Raw genomic sequence first — 24645 nt, forward strand, 5'->3', positions numbered from 1 at the left:
TGCATAAAAGAACACCTATGATCATCTTCTCTCTGTTCAATCCCATTAACCTGCAAATAGCCTGGTTTTTGTCCCATTTGTTTTAATTCAAACTTAAAAGTGTTAGTGAACTGCATTTCCTTTTCATTTTTCAAGAAAAAGCTTTCTTGTTAAGTGCTACTTGATGGAGACGATGGGGCTATTATGACCAGGCTTTATTTCTAGGCTTCCAATAGGTGGCTGTTGCCTCCTGTGGACCAGGTAGGCCTCTGATCTGAATTGAAATTTGGAGATTTCAGAATAAGAAGTGGAAGGGTAGGAAAAAGACATAAATGCGTATGGGGCTGTAGCTGATTTGAAGAGTTCAATGCCCTCTGGACAGGAATTCAGAATACAAGTTGAAAACGTTATTAGGAACAACTGCAAAATAATTATTTAAACTTTCTTAGGCTGCAGCTATATACTGAAAGATTATAGTGGACCTTGTTTTTGATAAGTGAGGTCATGCATATCTCTAAGTCAGGCCAATCTTTGTCACATTTGTCACAAGTAAATATACTGCTGTAGCTGAAGTGATTTATACACATAAGCCTCATTCTGAGTATTAGGGAATTGAAATTTAAATAAATGTTCCATCTCTAGAGGAGGACACTGGCCTCTGATTCAGAACTTCCTTTCTCTCTAAGAGCCAAATAAGAAATTTCATCCAGTAGTCTGCCAAATAGGAAAGGTTATTCATCAAGCAAGAAAGAACAATAATTTCCAATTCAGAGTGTTTATAAAATCCAGCAGAGTAGTTGCTGCTTTATTGTTTTTTTTTCTTCATTTTAGATTTGCCCTTAATTAACAGGAAAAGCAAAAATAAAACAAATGTGCAAGGGGTTCTCATACACATGTACGTTTTTACATGAAGCTTCAGTAAAAGATTCCCAGATTTCATTATAATCATCCACACGTAATGGGGGGGGGGCTGACTACTGAATGAAAAGTAATACCTCCACCTCCATACCGTCATCTTAAACAGTTGCTTTTAACAAATGAAACAGGAAAAGAATGCTTAAACTGAGCTCTTTTGTTATTTGTATAATTGTAGCTGTCCTTGAAACCGAAAATACTGGTCAGAATTGAAATATCAATAATTGTAGTTGTAAATGTAGCCAGTAGGTGGCAATAGACAATTATTCTTTACATAGGGAAAAAACAAACTAATAACTCATTATCTCCCAGGATTGCATCAGAAAGTAAAAGTCTCAACACCCATTGTTGTTGTTAGTTGTGAAGTCGTGTCTGACCCATCACAATCCCATGGACAACGTTCCTCCAGGCCTTCCTGTCCTCTACCATCTTCTGGAGTCCATTTAAGCTCACGCCTACTGCTTCAGTAACTCCATCCAGCCACCTCATTCTCTGTCGTCCCTTTCTTCTATTGCCCTCAATCTTTCCAAGCATTAGGCTCTTCTCCAGTGAGTCCTTCCTTCTCATTAGGTGGCCAAAGTATTTGAGTTTCAACTTCAGGATCTGGCCTTCTAAAGAGCAGTCAGGGTTGATCTCCTCTAGGACTGACCGGTTTGATCGCCTGGCAGTCCAAGGGACTTGCAGGAGTCTTCTCCAGCACCATAGTTCATAGGCTTCAATTCTTTGGTGCTCAGCCTTTCTTATGGTCCAACTTTCACAGCCATACATTGCATCACCCACATCAAGAGGCTCTTTAGTTCCATTGAAAGCTTCCGTGCAGGGTTGGTTGACTTTTTGTCAATTCCAAGGTTTCGCGTACCCCATAATATCAATCTGACATGAGAAAAAAGATCCAATTGAAAAATGTATGCCACAATTTTCAAATTGGTGGTATAGTAAGAACAGATTTATTGTATTTTGAATCCCAAACAGTTTGAATAATTAAAGGTGCTACATGTGTGTATTCCCAAAGAGCAATAAGTGAACCTCCCCAGAGTTTTTATAGTGGTCAAATTATATGCATAATGGTATAATTGAAGATTGGGAAAGCTAAATCTCTTTTCTTCAAATGACTAAAGTATTTTTTTCAACAACAGCTTGAAATAAAAAAACTACATGAAGATTTACCTTGTACAAGTAGTCCTCAACCTACAATAGTTCATTTAGTGACCAAGGTTATAACTGAAAAAAGTAACTTATGACTATTTTTCATATTTATGACCATTTGCAGCATTCCCATGGTCATGTGATCAAAATGCAGGCACTTGGCAATTGACTCATATTTATGATGGTCATAGTATCCCCAGGTCACGAGATCACTTTTTGCAAACTTCTGACAAGCAAAGTCAATGGGTAAGCCAGATTAACATAACAACTGTGTTGCTAGCTTAACATCTGCAGTGATCCACTCAACAACTGTGGCAAAAAGGTCATAAAATGGAGCAAACTCCTTGAACTAATGTCTCACTTAGCAACAGAAATTTGGGGTTCAATTTTGGTCATAAGTCGATGACTATCTGTACTGATCGTTTTTTTAAAAACCTTTTCCAGATATATATATCAGAGATTATATCCATTCTGATAGTTTTTACCTACTCAAAAGGTAAAAATTCATCTATTACTATCCTTCTTTGTATATATTGTTCATATTTAATGCATTAATTAATTAATTAATTAATTAATTAATTAATTAATTATTGGGACTTATATGCCGCCCTATCTCCCGAAGGACTCAGGGCGGCTAACAACAATAAAATACAACGATACAAAAGTTAAAAAGAATTAAATTAACAGCCCCAATAGAATAAATTAAAATTGAAGTTAAAAATTAAAAAACATTTTAAAATCCCTGTCGTCAGTCCAGGTCAGCCTGATGGAAAAGGAATGTTTTCAGGCCGCGGCGAAAGGACCGGAGATCCGGGGCCATCTGGAGCTCAAGGGGAAGTTGGTTCCATAGGGCTGGCGCTCCCACAGAGAAATATCCCATAAAATAAGACTATATAAACAATTAATAAATTCAGTATTTATACAAAAGTGTAATCGGGATGCTTATAGATCTTTGCCTGTTGGCTTCAACACTAAACTACACTGATTAAAAAACTATCCTGGAGTATGACACTGAAAAATAAACAGTAATCATCAGCATAGAATACCAATGTACTGTATGGTCTGATGATGTATGCCAAAAACCCCTTCACAGATATTAGGATATTGTATCTGATGACACAAGCATATCCTAACACATCAGAAATCAAAGGAGAAACTGGGCATCTTAATTCAGTAGTTTTATAAAATAACCAGTTGCTCCGTGGTCATGTGGCCGGCATGACTAGACGCCAAAGGCGCACGGAACGCTCTGTGTGTGTGTGTGTGTGTGTGTTTGTTTGTGTGTGTGTGTGTGTGTGTATACATACAGAAATATTTTATCTGTTCCATTCCTAGGCTTCCATAAGAATAGAAATAAATCAATAAAAACAAGCAACAGTGTTTTGCATATTGATGGGCAGTGAACGCAGGGTTATAATTCTGCAATCCCAACCTTTAGTTTCTAAAATCATTTGTTGAGTCTTACACAGAGGCTACTTTTAAGCAACTATGGGCATTTATAGCTTTGTTGGGAAGGACAAGCTATGCAATTTTTGGATCCTCGTGAGATTCACCCTATTCCTGACTACACAGTTTAAACTGCAGTATATTCTCCATTTGATATAGTAATTGTTCATTTCTAACTTCATAATCAAGAATCTTTTATTCAGTGCAGCAATATTGTGATAGATCAAATATTCTGTGTTAATATCAGCAATCAAGAATTTAAAGAGTACTTGAGGATGACTCAAAGAATCAGAACTATAACTACTATTGGTCCAGATAATTGCAAGGTAGGGGAGGAGAAAGAGAAAGAAGGAGGAAGAATGGAAGGAATATTGGGGGAATAATATAATCATCACTAGTATGCCTTGAAAATCAAACATTTCAAAATAAGTTGGTTTAATGAGAATTTCATAAGGATTGTTCTTCATATCAAGAAATAACCAGGAAGCCACTATGTTTATAAGCAGCATTTTCTCTACATTGCTATCTTATATTTCATGTTTTCATTGATTTGCTGAAAAATTGCCAGCAAATTATAACTTACCCTGATATCATATAAATTTACCATCTGGGTTGTTAACAAAATCTAGTTCATGGGCAGCTTTACCTCATTGTTAAATACACAATCAGACTTCCATTCCAATAAAAAAAAATGAAAGGATTTCCTTCTGTCTGTTGTAACTGATAGAAGAGAGGAAACTTGTTAATGTTCCTGTTTTGAGTAATCCATTGTTTTCCTTTCTCAGAATCATTTTCATGCAGATTATGCCTCCCTGCTTTTTCCTTTTAAATTTGCTGACAGTTGAGGCTTAGTCAAAATGCTGCTCCTTCTGAATAGTTAGGACTAAGAGATTTACAACATGCAAAGACTTTCACTCAGTTCTCATTTAACTTCACAGTTTCTTGGGTCCCATTTTTAGTAGGCGGTGTTATTTTATCAAACTGTACACTTCCCGTTTTGGGCAAAGAGATATCTTTTGGAAAAGCATGCCGAGGAAAATTCTTGGATTAGTCTTGTTCATCCTAGCAACACGTGCAACTTTTCAAGACGAAGGGCAGAAAAATCAGGTCAGTTTTTTATTCTCTGAGGGGTGAAAATTGCAGTCCACTCTGCCATTTTAACTTGGAAATAAGCTCTGGCTAACTTGGGAAAATTAGCTTGCTTCTCCGACAAAAGTTGTAGAATCCTTCAGCACTTAAAGGGGCAGCAGGATATTTGAAAAGAGGATGAGATGAAAAAATAACTATTACTTCAGCTTCAAAAAGCAAATTCCCACTTAACCAGACCTTAGAACTAGGTCTGTTCTTATACTATGTGTATGGTTTGGGAAAATATATGTATAAAATTGCAAAGTTGATGTATTTTAATGAATTAAATAATTAAGAATTTTCCATCAGAATTAGTAAGTTAAGTCGAGTGATTTGGCAAGTTATTTAGCATAATCTAACTATATTTAAGTGTAAATATTTGTAAAATCTGAATAATTCCCCCTTTTCAATTATTCTTATTTAAACATTGATAAATGTATTGTCTAATTTAGGAATGCAGTAGGGCAGCCCCCTAACATTCCTTGAAGCCTCCCAGAGTAGAACGGTAAAAATTTGGTCCCCCTAATTTTTTCCCCATTTGGAGGGATTAGGAAAGTTTTATGAGATTTCTCCCCCTTCCCCCAATATATTGGAAATTTCATGATCCACCAGAGCCTGGTATAAAAGATACAGACCAGGATCAATGGGGTTGAGTGGCATATGCATTTTTAATACAAATTTAATACATTTAACAAAAAAGAATAATTTTTAAATAATAAATTACGTTGTTCGCACTGATAGCTAGATCTTTAGAGTGGATCTTGCGTTTTTATTCACCTATTAATCCTCCCCAAGGACTTGAGATAGGCAGATGATGTATTATTTTTATTACACTTGGTTGCAGTCCATCAGATTTTTCTTCCTCCTCTTCCCCATCCTCATCCTCATCATCACATTCAAATCTCCAGAATTTATTTTGAACTCTCAGTCCTTCCACGTATAATTTTCTATAATGAACCAAGAGTTGTAAACAACTTAGAATCAGATCTGTTTGCCAATCTATTGTTGTTTACTTGATATCTGTAAAGGAAAAAGTCATATCTTAAAACAAATGTTTACGAAGATAGAATAGATCAAAAAGTAATTTAATTATTGATAAATATCCTAATAGCATAAGTATTCTTCTTTTAGATGTCAAACAGTTATGAATAAACATGTGTCTTCAGGCCAGTCATTGTTCCCAGTCCAACTCACCTCATCCTGTCATGTGGAAAATAGGAGGAAGAAGGAGTATTAAATATGTTTGCTGCCTTGAGTTATTTATTTATAAATAAATAAATCTGTAGAAGATGTAAGAGGAAGGAAGGAATTATATAGGAAAATGTATTTGGCCTTTCTGAGAAAGAAACCAGGACTATGTAGTAATCCAGTTTTAACAGGAAAAAATGATTTGGAGAAACCAGGGTATGTCCAAAACATTTGTCAACCATTGTCTTAAAACAGGGGTCTTTTCTTGGGATCACACAGCTTCAAAATAGATAACCTTGAGTGCTCTGTGAGTGTATGTATAATCTGAATCATCTTTTCCTGGTCAATCTGGATTTCTGAGAGCATTTAAAGAGCTTTGTTGAAACTGAGCTTATCCAAACATAAATATGAATTTTGAATAGGATGAATTCCAATTAACTCCCCTCCCCCCCAAAAAAATAATCTGTAGAACAATACTGTGTTCATATAAATGCACAAAACAGGAAAATGAAATGGAAACTCCATACTTTGTATGTTCCTAAACAAGATTTTATAATAATATGAATACTATTAAGAGTGACTAAAGACATTTTTTTATAGATATCCTGTTGCTACGTATAAAAACCACAAAAAAAAAAGAAAGGGAGTCACATTACTTTCTGGCATTTAAACAAATAAATGATTTTACCACACAATAAATTCAAAATGTTAGGAATGTGTCAACAATAATGATGTTGTGTGTTCAAAGAGGGCTAGGGATACTGACACTGCCTCAAGAGTCTGAAGAATTACATCCAGAACTCTGATTTTGTCATTTATTGCCTGCAGTGATGAATAAACAACAGGGAGCAGATTACTGAAATGTTACCTACCGTTCACTGGATGGGATTACCTTCTGAATTAGAACACTGAGCCAATAACTTAATCTAATCCAGTAATGATTTGTATATATAGTTTGGGTTTAACTTTGTAAAGTTAACTTTGGTTTAACCCACTTTAAGAGTATCTTTTCATAACAAATGGAACAGAACCTTGCACTTATTGAAAAGTGCAGTATAGCAGTGGGAATGGAGTGAGGATCCAATTCCCAGAGAAGCTCATTTATATTTATTTATTTATTTATTTATTTATTTATTTATTTATTTATTTATTTAATTTATATATATATATATTATCTGCTGAACTGGAGAGACTTCATCAGTTGGATGCTCATCACATTCAGAGGAGTCATTCCTTCACAGAGTTACATTTGTCTCTGGATTAAGAATGGGGACCTTACCAGTATGGTCAAATATGTAGAAGAAAGATACGTAAAAGTGAGATCCAATCTATTTTTCCTCAAAGAAAACAATAGAGCACCAGAAACGATAAATACCTAGCTCCAGCCTCTTATCTGCTCGCTCACAGCTTCCCTCCTTTAAAATCCTCAGGCATGCTTTTTCCCTTCTTCTAACATGCTTCAGGGCTCTCTTATCTACTTTTGAACAAAAACAAATTTCTCCAGTGTTGGTGTAGTTATCTGAGTGGAAGCAGATCCTGTAGACGGTGGGTGCACCCTGTTTTCTGCAGTTGAACATATGGGGGTCCTAGAATATGTTAGTTATGGCCTTACATGTGGGGCTCATAAAGCAGAGCCATCTGGGATGCAGAATGGAGAAATGAATGGTTCTCTGGGTTGTGTTACAACATTGCTGGGGAAGTGCTACTGACTGAAGTTAAAGTGCTGGCATGGGGGCAGCACTTTTCTGTGCGTGTAGCAGGAAAGCCAAAACCAGTAATTCATTAGTTTGGATCAATTTGTCTCCAGAGTTTCTGGGATGTGTTGCATTATAGTTCCCATATTTCTCAGCTGGCATGCTGTGATGAGGTTGGGCAGCCCAAACCATCAGACAATGTTGGATCAAGGAAGGCTGGCATGCATTGGGTATGGATTGATCAGAAATATTTCCAGATGCCTGTCACTTGGCTTTATCTCTGGAGATAAGACATTAAACAGGTTTGAAAACCTGTTGATGCAGCTTGTTATCTTTTAACTGAGTTATGAAACTGTGCATTTTGTACAAGAATTATTAACTTTCCCATTTTCCAGTTAAAATCAATGCGATGTAACCGGAAGTTTACATATAGGAAGACTACTTCTTGCACTACTTGTGCTCTTATTTCTCGGAGAGTGAGATGCCCACATGGATGGAGACCAACTCTGAGGCCAAACCAATGCAGGTAAAAGGTGCTCTTTTCTATTTCTCTCTGTGTGATATATTTTAGAACAGGGATTTCCCAATGAATCAAAGGACACTTTGTTTAATGGTAAAGTAATAGGGATGGTTTACACCTATGGGGAAAAATAAGGAAGAAAAAATCCAGGCCAGTCCCAGTTAATAGGAGACAACATCTGTCAAGCTTCTACTTTCTGTGCATGCAGAATTTGAGCATGCAGAATTTGATACCAAAGGCTTGGAGGTTTCTACGTAAATAATACATTTGATTATGTGACAGAGCTGACCTATGTAAGTAACCACATCTAGATAGTACTACTGATTTTTGAGATAACTAGAGTGGATTATGTCAGATTATGGCCTGTGGCAAAGTTTAATCATATTATTTAGTAACTGAAACAACATAGACATATTTCTTTTCGTAAGCAGGTAGTCAGGCAGGCAAGCAGGTAGATGACAACGGAGAGCTAGACAGATAAATCAATTTCATTACAGTCACAGACCAAAATGCAACTGAATGGCACCCATTTTTAACAATAAAATTTATAAAGAAATCACTAGAGCAACAACATCTTGATATCTGCAGTAAACTGAACTTTGATTTACAAAGCTTGTAGAGTAGTACCTATACTTTAAGTGCCACTGAAGAAAAAATATTAATTTAGCTGTCTGCAAAATGTTTTGTGGTATTTACAGTAGGTAGAATGAGACTGAGCTGTTTAAGATATCTCTCTGGCTTAGAATGGTAATCAGGATTGCTATGAGGTACAAATCAAATTCAAGCAATCTTTATTTATTTACTGTACCAATCTTTGGTTTGGGGTAGCCCTTGCTCATAGCTCAAGTACTGCAGTGGTGGGTTCTACGAGTATATTGAAATCACTGCAGGCAAAATAAAATTTAATGTTAATTCAAAAACCAAATAAGCCTCTTAGTAATGTTGGGGCTTCCATATGAATGCCAATAAGAGCTATAAAAGATGTCAAAATTCTTGGAAACTATGATATACACAATTTTTTTTCAATAGATACCAACACAGACTATACATGTCTTTTCCTTTCCTTATATATATAAGGAATACAACTCCCCTCCGCCCTGTGCGTTCCCACAGAGAGGGCCTCCTCAGGGTGCCGCCAGTCAAGGAATGCCGACTGGTGGCCCCCAGGGGGAGGGCCTTCTCTGTGGGCGCTCCGGTATTATGGAACCAACTGCCGGTGGAGCTCCGGACGGCATCAGACCTCCGAACTTTCCGTCGTGGCCTGAAGACCCACCTATTTGAAATGGCTGGTCTGGCCTGACGGGGGATTATGGGTTTTAATTTGTCGTTTTAGATTTGTATTACTGTTTTTAACTGGGCATGGGTTTAATCTTTTTTAATTTTTGTATTGTCTTTTTTATATATGCCCTGTGAACCGCCCTGAGTCCCTACCAAGGAGAAGGGCGGTATACAAATTAAATAAAACTTGAAACTTGAAACTTATATCAATAATATATTTGGTACTGGATGTCATTTTCTAATACAAAAAACAATAGTAATGTTTTTATTTTAATCTGTGACTGTAATAAAATTCAATCTATTCATTATTTATCTACTAGCAAAAGTGTTTCCTCTTATTTTTGAATCTAAATCATTTTCTCATAATCCTTTAATTTTTAGTTTAGTATTACTCAAATTGCAAATTAACATCTGTGCTTTTTTATTGCATGCTGATTTCCTAAAGCAGGGGTCTTCAAACTTGGCCCTTTTATGACTTGTGGACTTCAACTCCCAGAATTTCTCAGCCAGGCATGCTGGCTGAGGAATTCTGGGAATTGAAGTTCACAAGTCATAAAAGGGCCAAGTTTGAAGACCCCTGTCCTAAAGTAACAGTTATGTTCTATTATGTCCTATTCCTCACTTCTACAATTTGAAGTTAAGCTCCCGAATATTTTAAATTCTTAATATATGGATGCCAACCCATTTGCCATTAAATGTACCAAACATATTTAGCTTTTGAAAACCAAAACTGCACAGTGTCTCATTGATATTGAAGTTGTTATACCTAATTTACAGAAAAAGGGCTGAGGTTCCAGGGCTTAAACAATTTTTGTACTTTTAGTACGTATCTGCCATGGAATTAATTTAATTTCCTCTATGATTTTCAATAATTCTCAAAGTTGTTGTTTTTTTAAAAAAAAACTGAGCTTCTAATATGCAGATTAAATATTTTCATTTGTAACTGGGATGGTGATATGTTAACTTTCTAAGTTAGCTTCTCCCAATCTGGAGAGCCTTGCAGATTTTTTCAGCCAGCAGGGCAATTGTTGAGAATCCTGAAGTTGAGATCCCCACATATAGAGGGAAAGCAAGTAGGAGAACTGCTAAACAGTTGGTAAACTAACCACTGGCAATACGCAGAGTCAAAAAACTGATGGATCTTAAAGGTTCACCCTATGAATTGAGGAAGGATTTCTTGCAGAACAGAAAGATCACCCTATGCATGCAGCTTAGTTGTCAATGGAAGCCTCTTCCGTTGAGTATATTTGCACGATGCTTTAAGCTTAATATGACTGAATGGTGAATATGCTCTACTATGGTGTGCTCATGTCTGCTGGCTCCTTTTTTAAACCCAGGAATGGTGTAGCCAGTAGCAGCAAGCAGTTGCATTCGCTGTGCTAACCTGTACAAAGGCTTAGTGTTGTATGTAAATAATACTGATACAACAAGGCACCTCATCTGTTGTTGAAGCAAGCTGAAGGGTATAGATAAAATTACAGAACTGGAAGGAGTGTTTTGGACACTGGGTCCAACTAACAATTCAGTACAGGATTACAAATTAAAACATCTTAGATAGATGGCTCCTCCGTGCTCCTCCTCCTGCTTGAACACCCCCAATTCTTTATCCACAACCTCCATGAGCAATTGATTCCACTATTCTATTGACGTTATCATTAGCTAGTTGTTTTTGGTTTAATTGTTCAATTAGAATTTGCCTTTCTAAATCTGCTATTCTTTTCACTCTGTTCCTCTGCTCTAGAATAAAAATGTTTTTGCTTTTCTTCAAAGTCATATGCTTTTAGGTTTTTGAAAGTACTTATACCTACTTACCTACTTAGGTACATACTGTAGGTACAAAGTCCATACATTTATGTGTACATACACACACTTACACATACAGTATTTATGCACAATATTGAAAAACCAAGAGTAAAGGAAGTAAGGTCAACAATTCTGTATCACTGATTCTGGGCAGCCAAATTTGGGCCTGAGAAATGACACTGCTATTTCTAGTTTTACCTTCAGGGCACATGATCATGATAGAAATTATTTTCAGATCAGATTTTGGCTTTTCTGTGCTATAGGTGTTGTTTGGAATATATTACTGTGCCTTATAGTTCCCTGAATGATAACAATTTTTGCATCTGTGCATATGTGTGTTTGTTTTCCTATTTCAGGTATACAGTAAACCTGGGTGAGAATACCTTATCTATCTTGGGGTGCAGTTACATGTGCAAGAAGGAAGTAGAAGAGGAACAATGCTGCCCGGGATCCTGGGGTTCTGAATGCTATGGTAAGTCTTTGAATATAGGACACATACCACTAGTCAGGGACTCAAATGTTTTGGGAATCATGTTTTGCTTGACAAGCTTTTGGAGTCTGTATGTACTGAAGCTATGGAGTCCAATAAGTAATAAGGATTTAAACACTGGGCCATACAGAGGCAGGCAGCATCAGCATGCTGTATACTTGAAAAAATATACCTTTTGCAATCATTTGCACATATTGTACAGGCAATGTACAATGATGACATACAACAGCAAAAGGAGAACAAAATTTTCAAAAACCCACATTGTAGACATAACACAACAATTGCACATTTGATGTATAAGAGTCAATCCCAGTCAAGTCAATACACAAAGGAGGGTCTCCAATTGTAATGGCATCTAGGACAGACCTTGGGAGACAGAAGAAGAGCCACAGAGTAGACAACAGTCAGATAAGAGGCAGCTGAGCCTGCAGAAGGAATGCAGGGGGCACGGCAAATGTCTCAGAAGGAACTCCCCTTCTTTTGTTGAGCTGTGAAGATGATGGGGAAGAGTTGCACTTTTAGACTTGCAAGATTCTGTTATTCTGAGTGAACCAGATTCATTCAGAAGGAAGAATCCTTATTATCCCGGATGGCGCAAAGAAACAAAACTAGGCCCCGGTGTTTATATGAATAGAGCTTTCTCCACAAGGCCACTGAACTAAGAAGAAATGGGCATACATTGTTTGTAATGTCTTGCAATGAGGATGCACCTCATTTAATCGAAATAGTATGGGAATGACAGTTTTTAAAACAATCTAAGCGTGGTAACTCTCTTCCTCTCGTAGAATGTCCTGGTGGATCTGACAACGTATGCAACCAGCATGGAATCTGTTTGGATGGCATTGCGAATAATGGAACTTGCATTTGTAATGTAAGACTGGGTTTGCTTTCTCCAAGAATGTATTACTAGCAGTAGGCTGGAAAGTTTATAGCCAAGAGCATTCTTCTAGTGTATCACAACGCTAGCTTGGATGACTTTCTCCCACATTGCTAATAAAAGAAAGAGAGTGACATTTACATTTGGAGGAATAAATTTGTCCTACTACTAAAACAAAAAACAAGCAAAAAATACCAGACTTTCACCCCTCTCCACAAGAAATCCAGAGACTGATGGGGAGCAAGAATCTCTCTGAATGTTTATGCTAATGAGCTCTTATACCTTGTTCCATTATCAAGGCGTATTTTAAAGGTGAATCTTTGTAGAAAAGTTTGTGTTGCTGTCTGTGAGTTTTAGATGGGCATCTTCAGTGTCACCAGGAAGACCCAGAGAGTCCATGTTTCAATTTACTTGGCTTTCTTTGATGCCCTTTCATTCTGCTCATCATTTAATAGTTACTTTTCTTGGGAAAGTATATACTGTAATGCTCAATAAGCGAAGTTCTTAATGGAGCTGTTAATATGTGATCACCAAGGGAAAGGCATGTCATGAAATAATAAATACAGCAGGCAAGTGTATCTGTAACTCAAGGTTGAACTGTGGAGTTCTTGATGCTCTTTGTTCTGCTTGTCTGTTTGCAGATGTTTCATTATCCAACTAGGTAACATCCTTAGTGCTAGTGACTATGGCATTTGCTGCCTGCTTATGTATAGTAGCTTGCCCAGCAATGAATCAAGGAGCCATCAAGGAGGAAATCACACTCTCAGCAAAACTGGCCTTCCAGCTTCTGTGGGAATGACCTTGGTTCCCATGGGTCCGCTGTATGTTTAGCCTAGCAATGCTACCGTTTTCCTTTCCCCCTTTTCCCCAACTTGTGGCAACTTAGAACGACGAAGATGGCTTCAGCCAGGTTTGTTTCAGAAGTTGACACATACCTTCCAGCAACTTTTGTTGGCAACATCATTGAGAGATCTGCAAGGAGTTGTAGTTCTGCAGCTTTGGAGTACTACAATTTCCTCAACTCTATTGTTAGGAAGCCCAAGATCTTCCTTCCTTCCTTCCTTCCTTCCTTCCTTCCTTCCTTCCTTCCTTCCTTCCTTCCTTCCTTCCTTCTTTCTTGACATAAAAATACCATTGTAAAAAGTTCATCTCTTTGATTCCTTTAGGCAAATTATGGTGGCTTCGCATGCCAAGATTGCAAGGATGAAAAGCATTTCGGCCCTGACTGTCAATCTGGTAAGCATCTCAAGCCCAGGATCTCACTGAAATGAATTGAGATAATGACTGGTAGTCAACTAAGGGAAAATTTGAATGAGCTGATGGGCAAATCATAGTCACATGATAATAGCAATGGGCAGTATAAATCACTGTAGAGGTGCATAGTTAAAATGTTCTGGGCTAGGTATCTGATGGATCTGTATCGATTTCTGAATACATTTGGAAATTTCTTATGTTATCCATCTACATTAATTTTGATACCCTGATCTGAAGAGTACAGTGATAGTGGAGAATAGTTGACTCTATAGCTCCTAAGTGCCTTTTCAACAGCAGAGCTCTATCAGGACCCTTATTTATGAAGCAACTGAGAATAATGAAGTGTATAGGTAGAAGATTGGGGCACCCAGCTGCACCACTCCAAACCTCAGTCTCCAAGGAAACCAGTATCTATATTGGGCTAGAACTGGTAGAACAGGTTGAAATTAATTCCAGGCAAGACAGAGGTGCTATTGGTAAAGCTCTATCAAGTTGTTGTTGACTGTTAGCAACCACATAGATAGGTTTTCTGCATGACAATCCATCCCTAATCTGATCTTTCAGGTCTTTTAGTGATGCCTTCATCACCAGTGTAATTGAGTTCATTTGTCTTGCTACCGTTCTTGCTGTTCCTTTTTTACTGTTTTCTTCCACCTTTCTCAGCATTATAGATTTCTTAAGAAAGCTACCTCTTCACAGAATGTGTTCAGAATACAATAATTTCAGCCTTTTCATTTTTGCCTTGAGTGAGAACTTTGAGTGGTTTCTTTGTCGTTTCATTTGTTTGTCTTCTTGGATGTACACAGTATTCTTAGGAGTCTTCTCCACCATTGCATTCTTAGGAGTCTTCTCCAAAAACATGGTTCAAAAGTGTCCATACTGTTCCTCTCTTGCTTCTTTAAAGTCTAACTTTTGCTTCCATTCCAGGGCATACCTTGCTTTGCATGGTTCTGATCTTTGTAGGTATAGACATGGCACTTAAATATCTTTTACAAGGCCTTCATGATAGCTTTATCAAATGCTAGTCTATACCATATTTCTTGACTGCTTGTTCCTTTATTGTTGAAGATTTCCACCGATTTGATTTCTTCATTGTCAATTCTAAGGCTAGTTGTTCCATCTGTTGTCATTAATTTGGTCTTCTTTATATTTAATGTTAGCCACTTTTCCCCCCATTTTTCACTCTGCTACCTGACTTTTATTAGAGTAACTCTCAAGTAAGATCAAGTTTATTCTGGTTGTTCTTCTCCACAAAAATTGAAGTGTTCCTGGAACTCCAATCATCACTGGGTTTTCAGAGGCTGGCTGGACAAGTAGGTTGTTTGTTCTTTTAAGACCAATATGCCAATTTTCAATCCTTTCTTAAACAGTCATATAGTGGCAGTTGTCTGTGCTTCAGTCCAAAACACTTAAACTCACAAACTTTGGGAACTCGAAGATAGAATGCACAATACTAATTTTATCTCTCTAACAATAACTCCTTGAAGAAGATTTATCCAAACAATAGTGATTGGCTCAAAGGGAGCCAATGAGCTTCATGGTAAAGCTTTCCAGCTCCCAGAACAATATTCTTAGTGCTACATTAATGATTGCAGCATTTTTGATAAGACTCTAAGTATGAATTATTCAATCCTCTTCTCTTGCTTAGTATGTGAGTGTCAGCATGGAATTTGCAACCATGGCCCCTCTGGAGATGGACAGTGTACCTGCTATGCTGGTTACGCGGGCCCCAAGTGTGACCAAGGTGAGTAAATGAGGGTGTACCTTTTACATTCCTTTGGTCTTCAGATCTCACCATCATATTGCTTTAGGAATAACTAGCATGGCTTGGAGATCATCTGGGGCAATCTCTAGATTTTTTTTTGCTAGGCAATGAATAATATGTTAAACTTTAGAAATAAACCTTTAACAGGTATTCAGAACAGTCTGAGCTCCATACAGTATTTGGTTTCTGGATCGATAATAAATAAATGAGGAAAAGAGATAAAAAATACTGATCCTGTTGTTTGCCCTGTACATATACACACTCATAACACACACATACACACACACACACACACACACAGAGAGAGAGAGAGAGAGAGAGAGAGAGAGAGAGAGAGAGAGAGAGAGAGAGAGAGAGAGAGAGAGAGAGAGAGAGAGAGAGAGAGAGAGAGAGAGAGAGAGAGAGAGAGAGAGTTCTGTTTGCTTTATGGGCAGAGCGATTAGTTCTAAAGTGGGAGAACAAATTAAAGCAGTAGAATGGAAGAATTATTACATGCTATTCTGATTGCGTGTAAATATGTAGTGCTTTTAATTAAATTCCTAACTCTGGGGAGTCTGTTTTAAAATAGACAAGCTATAAAGAGATAGTCAAAATGGAACACAAAATATAATTCCAGTTCTCCGAGGAAGACACATCTAAGTGATTGCACTCCTGTCAATAATTCCTCATAAATCCCTCTGCATAATTGGGTCATAACTTTCAGATATCTGTAGCTATGGAGATAAAAGATATTTTCATGTTCTTTAGGGGCTCTAATTTCAAATAATCCTGTTTGGTGATTCCAGAAGTTCCCAATTGTGGTGGAGTAATCTGTGAAGCCAACTCCCTTTGTGTGGTAAAGAATGGGAAGGCTGAGTGTGATTGTGTTCCAGGCTACAAGAAGATTGGGATACATTGTCTAGGTAAGAGAAAACCTTGAACATTTATGTAGCATGTTAGAGCATTTCAAAGCCACCCCACATGTGTTTTCTTTATAATTCCTGTAAGCAAAATTCATAAAATGAGATCCATAAGAAGTAATAGCAAACATTCTTCAGTGGTTCCAGTCCATCAACCATGTGTCCTTCCAGGGCCTTCTATTCCAGTCTTTCTTAACAGTGTTGAACTAAGTTCCACTCATTGTCAATCAACATTCTAAGGCATGATGGAACGTGTAGTTCAAGATACCTGGAGGAAACCAGGCTGGATAAATTGTTCTATTTCATTCTTATTGCCAGCTGATTGTTCATTTCTCCTCCCAACAACATTCAGCATTCCACAACCAAGTGGTTCCTTCTGAAAAGTTTTTCTGTGCTTCTATGAAACTTGGACTTTGCCTCAGCATGTTGATGCTCCCTCAGCCTGTTGATGCTCCTCCTTGCACAGGTGGCGTTGTTCTGGATTAAATAGCACTTCAAACACTTCTAATTGTTGAAAATAGAAAAGTGGTATTTCATATGGGAGGTTAGTCTTCTAGACTATGATTTCTCCCTGCCATTGCTGTAGCAATAAATCATTAATGCAGTTTATAAAGACTGTCACACATGGATCACACACCCTCTCTCTACCACTTGACTCCACCCCCTCAGAAAAGCACCACAGATGGGGCTTTGTCTTGCATATTTGTTTTGTCACTGGGGAGACTGGCACTCTGCCACATAGCCTGCTCCAGCCTGAAGACTGCAACCACAGCAATTGAGAGAATCAGAAAATTGTTTTACATTTTATTTTATTATTTTATTTTAATCTTCTGTTTTACCTTCTGTATCTTCTCTGGGATGAGTTGTCTGGAGTTGCTTAAGATGAGCGGCCACATAGATCTTTAAAATAAATAAATATACAATATTACAGTTGGATTGTAAACATAAAGATCAGTTGTTGCTACAGTCATTGTTAGGAAAACTGTTCTGGAAGTCCTGAAAGCACAGAGAATGTAAGTGTCCCAAAACTACAAAGCTGCTAAAGAATTCATAGCAGGCATGAAATGTGATTTAGAAATAGTTCACACCTCAGTGTTTTAACTAGGAAAAATGGGCTAATTTTTCAGGAGTCCTCAGAAGGTATTTGAGGTTCTCAGGCACAGCCAACTCAGAGAGATTTTCTTTAATCCAAGGTATTTTTCACCAATGTTGAATTTACTTTTATTTATATTTTTACCCTACAATGTGAGGGATTTGAGCAAGACAGATATGCACAAAATGTCAGGTACAGAATATCTGCAGTGGGGAGCCAGGCTCCAAACCTCACTACATAGCCTCTACCCCTCTTGTCATTTCTATTAACAGCAACAGCACTTAGACTTATATACCGCTTCACAGTGCTTTCCAGCCCTCTCTAAGCAGTTTACAAACATCAGCATATTGGCCCTAACAATCTGGGTCCTCATTTTACCAACCTTGGAAGGAGGAAAGTCTGAGTCAAATCCTTCAGAAGTCTCTAACTGCATTACAGAAGAGAGAAACAGCATTCAAAATGATCTTGAATGATAGTAAACTTAACTCAAAATAACAAACAAAATGTAAGAGATCCAAAGGAATCTCTTCCTTGAGAAAGAAAATGCAAGCATTAGATTTTAAGTACCTGGTTTGGTTCATGTGAGAAGGTTTGGGAAGTGACTCTGGGTCAGCAAGATTATGTGGAAGCTCCCTGCTCTTTTGTCTTGACAGCCTCCAGTCAGCGGTACTTCTGTGTGATCAGAAAATGGACTTGATGCATGAAATGTCCCCTTCCAGTTCTCTGATTCTATGACTGTAATATAGTAGATTTAGCACATAAGCAGAAAAAAAATCATGACACCACAATCCTGTTATTCATATACCAGTATTCCATTTGTGTTATTTCTGAAATTAATTGGGTGCCTACATTTGGAACTGACTGAATTATCTTCAAATCACCCTTATGCAGAATAGATTATCATACTCTATTCTGTTAATTACCAAGGAAGGTAATCCTTTGCTAGTGAGAGCCATAATAGGAGATCAACTCAACAAACAGAAGCCCCTTTGCTCTTGATTTCTTGGGCTCTCAAACTCCTGTAACACCAAGCAATACAGAAGGGCTTCACAATCGACACGGAAAACTATAACAAGACCAAAAGCAATAAAAGAGGCATTTAGCTACTGTCTCCTGCTAAAGCTTCTTCACCTTGTCCAAAATCACTTTCAAAACCAGAGCAAGAAGTCAGGGAATTGGTGAATTCAATTTCATTTAATTATTGTTATTATAAGATTTTATTCCTGTTTTCCAAAAGGTTCCTTTCTCATATCCTTCCTGCTCCTGTTCCATCTAGTTGAGGTTGATGATCAAAATAAATATATTAGTGACCCAGCTTTTGACTTTTGTGAACCTCATGGGAGAGTACTTGTTTATTCTTTCAAAGGAAAGAGCCCTGTGTTTGAAAACTTCACTCAGCTCCTGAGAAGAAAGGACTAGCCAAAGTCAACAAGCGGTTGTGTGTGATAAAGTTGAGCAAAGTCAAAAGAAAGACCACAGGATTTGGTGAAAGCCAGGCAACCAACAATTCTTATCTATTTTTCTAGATAGTTATCTTTCTGTCCATAAACAATTAAACAATTAGCCCTTCAGAGTGTTATGTAAACATATTAGGAAAATAAAATCAAGTCTCCCTTGAGTAAACTGAGCTTCTGGTAAATATACAGTGAGAGAAAAAAGTATTTGATCCCCTGCTGATTTTGTATGTTTGCCCACTGACAAAGAAATGATCAGTCTATAATTTTAATGGTAGGTGTATTTTAACAGTGAAAGACAGAATAATTACAAAACAAATTCCAGAAAAATGCATTTTAATGAGTGAAATAAGTATTTGATCCCCTATCAATCAGCAAAACCTCTGGTGTCTTTTATACAGGTAATGAGCTGAGGTTAAGAACACTCTCTTAAAGGGAATGCTCCTAATCTTAGCTTGTTACCTGTATAAAAGACAGCGGTCCACAGAAGCAATCAGTCAGATTCCAAACTCTCCACCATGGCCAAGACCAAAGAGCTGTCCTAGGATGTCAGGGACAAGATTGTAGACCTAAGCAAGACTGGAATGGGCAATATGACTATCGCCAAGTTAGCTTGGTGAGAAGGTGACAACAGTTGGTGCGATTATTCGCAAATGGAAGAAACACAAAATAACTGTCAATCTCCCTCAGTTTGGGGCTCCATGCAAGATCTTACCTCATGGAGTTTCAATAATCATGAGAACGGTGAGGAATCAGAACTATACGGGAGGATCTTGTCAATGATCTCAAGGCAGCTGGGACCATAGTCACCAAGAAAACAATTGGTAACACACTACACCATGAAGGACTGAAATCCTGCAGTGCCCGCAAGGTCCCCCTGCTCAAGAAAGCCAATGTACAGGCCCTTCTGAAGTTTGCCAATGAATATCTAAATGATTCAGAGGAGAACTGAGTGAAAGTGTTGTGATCAGATGAGATCAAAATCGAGTTCTTCGGCATCAACTCAACTTGCCGTGTTACTGCTGCCTGTGACCCAAGAATACCATTTCCACCGTCAAACATGGAGGTGGAAACATTATGCTTTCAGGGTGTTTTTCTGCTAAGGGGACAGGACAACTTCACCACATCAAAGGGACAATGGACGGGGCCATGTACTGTCAGATCTTGGGTGAGAACCTCCTTCCCTCAGCCAGGGCATTGAAAATGGGTCGTGGATGGGTATTCCCGCAAGGCAATGACCTAAAACACATGGCCAAGGCAACAAAGGAGTGGCTCAAGAAGAAGCGCATTAAGCTCCTGTAGTGGCCTAGCCATTCTCCAGACCTTAATCCCATAGAAAATCTGTGGAGAGCTGAAGGTTTGAGTTGCCAAACGTCAGCAACAAAACCTTAATGACTTGGAGAGGATCTGCAAAGAGGAGTGGGACAAAATCCCTCCTGAGATGTGTGCAAACCTAGTGGCCAACTACAAAAAATGTCTGACCTCTGTGATTGCCACCAAGGGCTTTTGCCACCAAGTACAAAGTCAAGTTTTGTGAAGGGGTCAAATACTTATTTCATTCATTAAAATGCAAATCAATTTCTAACTTTTTTGAAATGCATTTTTTGGAATTTTTTTGTTGTTATTCTGTCTCTCACTGTTAAAATAAACCTACCATTAAAATTATAGACTGATCATTTCTTTGTCAGTGGGCAAACGTACAAAATCAGCAGGGGATCAAATAGTTTTTTTCCCCTCACTATGTCTACAAAATGGTTTACCACTTTGTTCTTCCTTTTGACTTCACATTTTATTTTGCACACCTGAGATTTCTTAGTTGTCTGTCATCCAAGTGGTAATAAATGGCTTGGGACTGGATATCTACAGGACTGCCTTTTCCCAGGAATATCTGCTCGCCTTAAAAGACTGAGCAGGACTGCCTCATTCTGGATCCCTTTTTCCAGGAATTATCATCTTTGTGGACAGTTGGAGGGTACCTTTGCAACTGCAAGCCCCCTCTTCTGGAATGGCTTGTCCCCAGTTTTCAGCATGGCTTCTTCTATCCTTTCAGGGTTTCAGAAAGTCCATGAAAACATGGCCATAGGACCAGAATGTTATGACTAGTGAGGCATGCATTATGACAGGCATCAATTGCTGATCTTTTGAGTGGGATATTCTTCTTTTTACATTTTAAAAATATGTTTCCTATCAATTTGGCCCATGTTATGAATTATATTTTATAAATATAATATACTTTAATTATAATATAAATAAAACATTAATTTTGTTTTTACTGTAAACTGAATATGCAAAGTTGGAGAATTAGGTGCTACTCAGAGTCAGGTTCAATTGGGAGTAGCTTAGATTGCAGATAAATAAATTAGTGAGCAAGCAGGTCTAATTTAGCCTGACTTTTTTGAGATCAGCCAAAATGGGCTAAGTATTCCCATTTGTTCTGGAGAAAGACATGCAGAGGAATATGCATCTGGAGAAGCAGAAGAAAAGATTTTGGGCAGAGAGAAGCCCAAATTAAGAGGCTGCAATCCTGAGCTGGAGGGAGATGGGGAGGGAGAAAGAGGTTCAGGGTAGCTACATTCTAGATCTGTTAGGTTAGAAGATCTTTAATTTGGCAAGATTCTGGCCATTAGGTGTAAGCAAATAAAGGATTGGATTATATATTTGGGCTTGGGTCTGATTTAGGCCAATGGTTTTAAGGTAGACCTGACCCCAGCTCCCAGTGTTTTAAAGCTTGTAAGCTGCCCTGAGTCTTCGGAGAAGGGCGGGATATAAATGGATTTTTAAAAAAACAAACATAAAGAGGTAAATCCTACATGATGGAGAAAATCGATTGGATATTACAGGCTTTGCTTCCATGTTTGAGCATTATAGTCTTTGGGTGTCTGGAGAATCATATAGTCAGAGTTCGGGAATTGCTTTCAGCTTAAGATACAGCTAATTTCTCTGGTTGGTAAAGGCTTGATTCTTCCGATACAGAACCTAGTATTATTGAAAGCTGGCTTTGCATTATTATAGTTCTGAATATTTCTCATTTACTTTATTTTCAGCCCAGGATCCCTGTAACTCCTTTCCGTGTTCCCCACATGCTGTTTGCAAGACTGTTGGGGAAACCAAATATCAGTGCGTTTGTGCTGAGGAATACCAAGGAAATGGGAGAGTGTGCCAAGTCAGGAATCCCTGTCTTTTCAATAATGGTGGCTGCCCTATACATACCAACTGTATTAACAATGGAGGAGGGAAGGTAAATGGTGTCTTGCAGTGTACTTTGATTGTAACAGCCATGTATGAAAGCAGACAGTTAGAAATAAGACCAAGTTATTTGAGGGCTCTCCTATCTCCCATGGTTTCTGCTTAGCAGGTACATGCCAACAGAGGTGATGCACTCTGAATCCCTTTGTTTAATAATGTTATGTATCAGGATCCTGGTGCCTGCTGCTTGTTCATTCATTTAATATTTGGTAAAAACCTTTCATGTTTATTTCATAATATTTTTGCTTAAGTTTGCATATTGAGTCTAGATCCCATTTTGACTTTGGTTGGTACTGATTTTTTAATGTTATTATTTGAAGTGTTGGTTATTACCTTTAAAGCCTTGCATGGAGCCTAAGGAATTGTTACTAGTATTCTTTCTATTTTCACAGGCAAATTGCGAATGCAAAGCAGGAATGCAAAGGAAAAATTACGGGACATATGAATGCATATTGACCAATGAATGTTCAAGGTATTTTTGTGACAGCAGTGTAAAAAGGTGTGAAATGACCCCTGATGGGTCTTTCAAGTAAGTAATTCAGAAGCCCAGCATGAATTCAATATAGAAGCTATTCTGGATCTCTGTTGTTTGCTATAATGCTAAATTCAGAAGTCTGGTTACATGTTTTCTATTTTAGGTGTGTGTGTTTGTGTGCGTGCGTGCGTGCGTGCGTGCGAAGGGCTAGTTCCCAGTGAAATGTACTTCTTGATACATGTGTTAATTTTCTGTTAAGTGTTTTATCCTATTTTTCTCCTAAAAACCTCAGATCAGACAGGGTAGGTAGAAGATCCATGATCACAACCACCATCTACAGTACTTCTGTCTTTCCTTTTTCCCAGTTTTCTATCAAAAAGGGATAATTACACGGGTGAAATATAATTTATAGCAAATAAGTAAGTAAATTCTTTCCCCTTCGTGGATTACTGCCTTGTCGTGGCGAAGGGGCTTGCGTAATTCAATGAAGCTATGAGCTATGCCGTGCAGGGCCACCCAAGATGGAAAGGTCATAACAGAGAGTTCTGACAAAACGTGATCCACTGGAGAAGGAAATGGCAACCCACTCCAGTATCTTTGCCATGAAAACCCCATGGACAGTACCAAAAGGCAAAACGATATGACGCTGGAAGATGAGCCCCTCAGGTCGGAAGGCGTCCAATATGCTACTGGGGAAGAGCAGAGGGCTAGTACTAGTAGCGCCAGAAAGAATGAAGCGACTGGGCCAAAGCCAAAAGGACGCTCAGCTGTGGATGTGTCTGGTGGTGAAAGGAAAGTCCGATGCTGTAAAGATTTTTTCTCCATAGGAACCTGGAATGTAAGATCCATAAATCAAGGAAAGCTGGACGTGGTCAAAAAAGAGATGACAAGACTGAACATTGACATCTTAGGCATCAGCGAACTAAAATGGACAGGAATGGGTGAATTTAATTCAGATGACCATCAGGTATACTACTGCGGGCAAGAATCCCTCAGAGAAAATGGAGTAGCCTTCATAGTCAATAAAAGAGTAGGAAAAGCAATGCTGGGATACAATCCTCAAAATGACAGAATGATCTCAGTTCGAATTCAAGGCAAACCATTCAATATCACAGTAGTCCAAGTCTATGCCCCAACCACCAGTGCTGAAGAGGATGAAATTGACCAGTTTATGAAGCCCTACAGCACCTTATAGAACTAACACCAAAAATGATGTCCTTATCATCATGGGGGATTGGAATGCTAAAGTAGGAAGCCAAAAGATAACCGGAATAGCAGGCAAGTTTGACCTTGGAGTACAAAATGACGCAGGGCACAGGCTGATAGAATTTTGTCAAGAGAATACGATGGTCATAGCAAACACTCTTTTCCAACAACCCAAGAGACGGCTCTACACATGGACATCACCAGACGGTCAACACAGAAGTCAGATTGACTATATGCTCTGCAGCCAAAGATGGAGAAACTCTATACGGTCAGTAAAAACAAGACCAGGAGCTGACTGTGGCTCAGACCATGAGCTTCTCATTGCAAAGTTTAGGCTTAAACTGAAGAAAGTAGGAAAAAGTACTAGGCCACTCAGGTATGAATTAAATCATATCCCTGTTGAATATACAGTAGAGGTGAAAAATAGATTTAAGGAATTAGATCTGATAGACAGAGTGCCTGAAGAACTATGGACAGAGGTTTGCAACATTGTACAAGAGGTAGCAACCAAAACCATCCCAAAGAAAAAGAAATGCAAGAAAGCAAAATGGCTGTCTGAGGAAGCTTTGCAAATAGCTAAGGAAAGGAGGGAAGCGAAAGGCAAGGGAGAAAAAGAAAGATACACCCAATTGAATGCAGAATTCCAGAGAATAGCTAGAAGAGATAAGAATGCCTTCTTAAATGAACAGTGCAAAGAAATAGAAGAAAACAATAGAAAAGGGAGGACCAGAGATCTTTTCAAGAAAATTGGAGAGATGAAGGGAACGTTTAATGCAAAAATGGGCATGA

The 24645-nt window shown here is 38.1% G+C and overlaps 1 protein-coding gene across 1 annotated transcript in view; it reads left to right on the top strand.

The window, feature by feature from the left end:
• Positions 1–4512: 4512 nt before the first annotated feature.
• The window catches only part of STAB1 (stabilin 1), a gene marked incomplete at its 5' end in the record, with an annotated part of 121696 nt that continues 101563 nt past the window's right edge, over positions 4513–24645 (top strand). Inside the window, 9 exons of the mRNA XM_081319052.1 lie at positions 4513–4593; positions 7892–8022; positions 11454–11569; positions 12373–12458; positions 13631–13700; positions 15367–15462; positions 16269–16385; positions 21974–22167; positions 22568–22704. Of these exons, the coding sequence (XP_081175178.1) occupies positions 4513–4593; positions 7892–8022; positions 11454–11569; positions 12373–12458; positions 13631–13700; positions 15367–15462; positions 16269–16385; positions 21974–22167; positions 22568–22704 (1028 nt within the window). The remainder of the gene's footprint in view (positions 4594–7891; positions 8023–11453; positions 11570–12372; positions 12459–13630; positions 13701–15366; positions 15463–16268; positions 16386–21973; positions 22168–22567; positions 22705–24645) is intronic.

Source organism: Vipera berus, assembly GCF_964194415.1.
Source record: "Vipera berus genome assembly, chromosome: 2".
NCBI lineage: Eukaryota > Metazoa > Chordata > Lepidosauria > Squamata > Viperidae > Vipera > Vipera berus.